This window comes from Triticum aestivum, chromosome 3B (genome assembly GCF_018294505.1).
Source record: "Triticum aestivum cultivar Chinese Spring chromosome 3B, IWGSC CS RefSeq v2.1, whole genome shotgun sequence".
In the NCBI taxonomy this organism is placed as follows: domain Eukaryota; kingdom Viridiplantae; phylum Streptophyta; class Magnoliopsida; order Poales; family Poaceae; genus Triticum; species Triticum aestivum.
In genome coordinates, this window is record NC_057801.1 from 705,174,356 (window position 1) to 705,179,611 (window position 5,256).

At 46.2% G+C, this 5,256-nt stretch overlaps 1 protein-coding gene across 2 annotated transcripts; it reads right to left on the minus strand.

Annotated features, from left to right (window-relative positions):
• Window positions 1–2,278: 2,278 nt before the first annotated feature.
• LOC123071880 (uncharacterized) lies at window positions 2,279–5,017 on the minus strand. Of its 2 annotated transcripts, none has more exons than XM_044495450.1 (2): window positions 3,859–5,017; window positions 2,279–2,518 (listed from the first exon to the last, which is right to left on the minus strand). In XM_044495450.1, exons 1-2 carry the CDS (start codon window positions 4,415–4,417, stop codon window positions 2,361–2,363), a joined length of 717 nt encoding a protein of 238 aa, XP_044351385.1. In that variant the 5' UTR covers window positions 4,418–5,017; the 3' UTR covers window positions 2,279–2,360. The 2 variants fall into 2 exon arrangements, with proteins under 2 accessions (XP_044351385.1, XP_044351384.1); XM_044495449.1 differs by having other exon boundaries at window positions 3,847–4,996.
• Window positions 5,018–5,256: the final 239 nt, after the last annotated feature.

The window sequence follows — 5,256 nt, forward strand, 5'->3', positions numbered from 1 at the left end:
TATTCATCATTATCCTATGGTATGAATTTGCCAGTACATTCAATGTACTGACCCTTTGTGGCTGCAACGTCTCATGTTGCAGGAATCTTACGACGAGTAAGTGATACGTTAGGATTACGATTTCTACACTCAACTTTGTCATTGGTGTTGATGGGAATCCACAACCTTGTTGTTACTTCCGCTATTTGGATTGAGGTAATAGTATTTACGTTACTTTATACATGTAATTTACCTCTGTTATAAATGCTCGAGTATTGTGTGTGTCAGCATACCGATCCAGGGATGACACTTAAGCACAGAGACTTGACCATCTGAGGTCGGGTCGCTACAGGCGGCCTAGGGCGCCGGCTGTGTGGTCGAAGGCGGCAGGGCTACGGCGGCGATGGAGCAGTTGGGGAAGAGGGGGAGTGGAGGGGAAGGACTTAGCAAAATTTTGAGCCCGCGCGGCCGGGGGTTAAGTTAAACTAGTAGTAGCGTGTTTTGCCGAAACGCGCTATAGCTAAGTTAGCTATAGTGTTTTCCATCAAAACGCGCTACAGCTATTCCTTTATGTTTTCTTTTTCTTTTTCTTTTGTTTTCTTTACATTTTATTTTTTTCTATTTATTTCATTTTCATTTACTTTTCTATTTATTTTCTTTTTCATAGCAGTAGCGCTCTACAGCATAAACGCTCTGCTACACACTTTTTAGCAGTAGCGTGCTTTTGGAAGAACCACTACTACTATTCCTAGCCTACCGGCACCAGCGAGGGAATTATAGTAGTAGCGCTTTTCCGCGCAGACGCGCTACTGCTACAACAATGGTTGTACCGTGCTTTTGTAACAAGCGCTACTAATAAGTAGCAATAGCGCCGTGTTTTGACCAGCGCTACTGCTATACCTCTGTGTATAAGGTTTTCCCTAGTAGTGTGACATCATGCACTCGAGTAGGGAATGACGCCACGAGTCTGTCGCTCCACACAACTGACAAGTATCGGATTGGTGACATATGTCGATGATGCCGGACGTCTTCAGTTGGAATAGAATGTTTTGCCAGCCTCCACAAAAGATTGTGTAGCTTTCCTCAGACGTCCACCTGCTAGAGCTTCTTCCGTCCATCCTCCTTGGCTCCATAATTGGAGGAGCTCGCACGCCCATCGAGCCAAGCCTCCCGTCGGCGCTGTGTGTGGGTGAGCATGTGGTACGCCGTCCTCACTGTGAAAAAACATCTTGTCGGAATTCCATGCCCAGAAATCCTCATTATTTCTAGTACAAAGCGGTATGCTCAAGATTGCGTCCACATCGGCGGGGAGAAAAGTTTGTTGTAAGACCTCCCTATTCAACGAGGCCTCAACATGATTTATGAGCTCATTAACCAGGGTGGGGCGAACCGTTGCGAGGCACACAAACGGTCTCATGTTTTCATCTCTAGGGATCTAGTTGTCCGAGCAAATAACGATGGAAGAACCATCCCCAACTATTCGGATGAAGCCTTGGTGTAGCACATCTATTCCTTCAATTATTGCTCGCCATATATGTGAAGGATGGTTCCCAAGTTCGGCTGACAAAATATTACCAGCGGGGAAATAAATAGCTTTCAGCATCATGGAACAAAGAGTGTGTAAACATTGTAGAATGTGCCACGCCATCAATGCTAGGTTGAAGAGCTCAAATCCCCTGAATCCCAATCCACCCAGAAACTTGGGCTAGGTCATGTCCTTCCAAGAAACCCATGACGTCTTCCTTTGGCCTTCCATGCTTTCCCATCACAATTGGCGTATGAGTTTATTCAGGTGCTCGCATAAGCCTCTCGGTAATTTGAAACACGACATAGAGTAAACTAGAACCGGCTGAGCAACTAACTTGATCAAAACCTCTTTGCCAGCTGAAGAGAAAAGTTTTGTCGTCCATCCTTTATCCTTGTTCCACGCACTATCCTTTAAATATGTGAAAGCCCCTTATTTAGAGGAGCCTACATCAGAGAGGCTTCATTGGGCACTTGAAGAATATTTTTGATCTCATCTTTGACATTTGTTGGGCAATTTTTGCTGAAGAAAAGGTGGGCCGCAAGTGGAAGGAGGGAGGGCATAACTGGGCCATCAGGCTGGCTAATTGGCCATTTACGAGTATTCACACCGAGCCACCCAAACAATGTGCCTCCATCTAGAGCCCAACTTAGCAGAAGCCTGAATCCTAGAGTTTGTCGTTCTCCCCCGTTCCCAATTTTCTCACCTTCAAGCTTTTTTAAGAAATGGGAATGTTTTCTCCATAATGCATATGCTCAACCGCCCGTTATTACATAGTTCCAGCCTCCAGCTGATTTAATAGAACCAATAAATGGCCCAAATAGAACACAGATTGTTCATGATCATGTAGAGAAAACTAGGCACAAATTCTCCTACTAGATATCCACCCAAGGTTTGCTAAGATCTCCATGACTGTTGTCTCCAAGATACGGCATGCCCATCTCATTCTCGTGTTGTTCTCCTCATTTTCTGCAACAATGCCCATGACCTGGTCCGGTGCCCACCGAGGATCACCTACATATATGTATTTGTCCATTTAGAAACAATATCATTTCAAGTCAGCCAAATAGCCCAATATAAGGCAGGTGCCCCTACCAGAACTTGGGTTCATATTAGTGAATCGACCTTTACATATGTGAGGTACATTAAGGGTAGGGCAAGACCAAAAGCTACATGTACGGTTGTCCAAACTGACAATCTATAAATAAATGTTGGATAGTTCATTATTGTCATAAATACAACAAAGAGTGCTCCCTTACCAATTAGTACGCTTTACTAGACTATATTTTGTCAAATAACCACTATACCTAATAAAAGATCTTAATCCTTGAAGGTATTTTAGATGAGTCGCTTTAACACGGTCACTATTATATCCTCTTTTCCAATTTTAACATGGTCCCTCTTACCTCCTCTTTTCACACGGAAGGTAAGAAGGTAAGAGTTACTCGGACCCACTATTTAAGGAAATCAACAGCCCAGATCTATTATAGTGTACTCTTATATCTCATATGAAAGAGGAGGTAAGAGGGACCATGTTAAAACTGCTCTCTAATTTTATCACAATCCTCTGGATATGCAACATGTCCCAAAGAATAGTGACACATATTATACAAGATTAAGCAATACTCCCTCCATTCCTAAATATTTGTCTTTCATGTGGTTTGCAATGGACTACCACATTCGGATGTATATAGACATTTTTTACAATGTAGATTCATTCATTTTGCTTCGTATGTAGTCATTTGTTGAAATCTTTAGAAAGACAAATATTTAGGAACAGAGGAAGTATTTAGTAATACTCCACACACTAATGAGGGTACGCGTCAGCCAGAAAAGTCTATGGAGTTTCATTTCGGGATATGCTCCATTCTCTATTTGTCTTCAACTCTTCATACAGAAACAACTAACAAATTCCTTTTTGTGTAGATTTAACTTGACAATTTTATGCATGAGGCATTTGAACTTCTTAGCTTAGAAAATGTTAAGATCCCTTACAATTTCGGTCTGTGTCCGCCCCTGATCTGGAGGCGGCCGGGTGAAAAGCAACTGCTAGAGCAGTGACAGAGGATGGTTCTAGAATACAATATAGTGCCCGTGATGTATATCAAATAGTGAGCCAGAAATAATTTTTTGCGTCACATATCCATACTTTGTACTCTCTATTACTGTATATACATAGTATAGCTTCCTAATCGATGTTCTTTTGCCAAAACTCGGTTGTAATGCACCAAATCTGGCTCTCACAGTGATGTACGAATTTGTTATAGTTTTGTTCTTTGTTCTAGATCTAGTATGTACGAGAAAGATAGGGATAGAGATAGAGAGAGAGAGAAGGAGTTTACTGTTGAGGTCACCGTGATGGAACTGCTCCATGATGTCGTAGTCGTGGAAGTGTGCGCTGCAGTTGCACGAGCCGCCGTCAACCGCGGCCTCGGCCATCCTCTGGAACGGGCACAGCCTCTGCGCCTCCTGGAAGGCCAGCGCGATGCAAGCGCCGCAGTCCGGCGACTTGGCATCCGGGTGCCATGAGCAGTCGGCGGAGGCCACAATCCGGTTGGGGCTCTCGCCGGCGTCGTCGACGTAAGAGCGCCCGCACGCGCCGGCGTCGTCGACGTAAAAGCGCCCGTCCGCGCCGGCGTCGTCGCGGTAGGAGTCCCTGTAATAACAGGAGCCGCTGGATTCCGCGTTCGCCTTGGCGGGAATGGTGGTGACGAGATGGCGCAGGGAGGCCTCGTACGCGCTGCCCGGAGCGTACGTGCCCATGTCGTAGGTGCCCCCGCGCATGACGACGCCGCACTCGTGACTGGGCGTGAGGGCCAAGCCGTAGTCAGCGGCGGGCGAGCAGCAATCGGTTCCGGCGGCTAGCGCCGGGAGGAGCGATGCGAGCAGGATGAGGACCGAGGCGGTGGCCATGGCCGGAGAAAGACAAGTACTACTGTATTTGGGTTCGATTAACGGGAGGATGGTGCTCTGATCTGGCGAGGTTAGACAGTGTATATATTGTGGATTAGCTGAGCTCTTAACTAAGAGTGATTATCGACCGTTGACTACGAGCTACCGTCTATCGAGGAGTCAACATCTGCTAGCTGCAAAATATTGGTAGATCGGCTCTCAAGTAACATGTTCCGAGTTGCCCACTATTCAGTACGTAAAGTAGTTTTATACGGAATCTGAAGATACGTTGGCAAACATGACCTGGCGCTAATCTTTGACTTCTGACCAGTGGCACTACCAATGATTTGCGCTACCTGACTCTTGGCATCTCCAATGTTAACCCGCAAATTTGTTTTGGCATCCATCCGCGGATAGTAAAGACTAGTCAGACAAAATTCATGCAGCAACTGGCCGGATGAAATCTAGCGGCTCCACTGATGCGTGAGCCGGCCATCCAACACTACATGTGTACATTTCAACCGCTGTATGAACTAACCGGACAAAATTCATGCAAAAACTGCGTATTGATATAAACCGGACGAGATCATCACACTTCGGACATACTTCAACTAAAAGCGAAAGCCGGTCCAACTCTGGAGGTATAATTTCGCCTCCGTGGCCTCCACCTCGGCCTCCACCATATCTTCCTTATGTCCGCCTGCACCGCTCATCGGAGTGGCCATGCTTCAACCGGAGGGGAAGAGTGGCTCCTTCGCTTCCGTGAAGCCGAGGCGGGGGTTGATGATGACCTGCGCTGAACCGGGCAAGACATCGGTTGTGTATGCCGGCAACGCGGTTGTGGTGGCCATCGTAGGACA

Bases quoted from the DNA above. Each gene is read 5' to 3' on its own strand.
- LOC123071880 (XM_044495449.1), bottom strand. From the start codon at position 4,417: ATGGCCACCGCCTCGGTCCTCATCCTGCTCGCATCGCTCCTCCCGGCG. The intron at 2,519-3,846 runs GTAAACTCCTTC...ACATATATGTAG, and splicing joins CCATCACGGTGACCTCAACA to GTGATCCTCGGTGGGCACCG.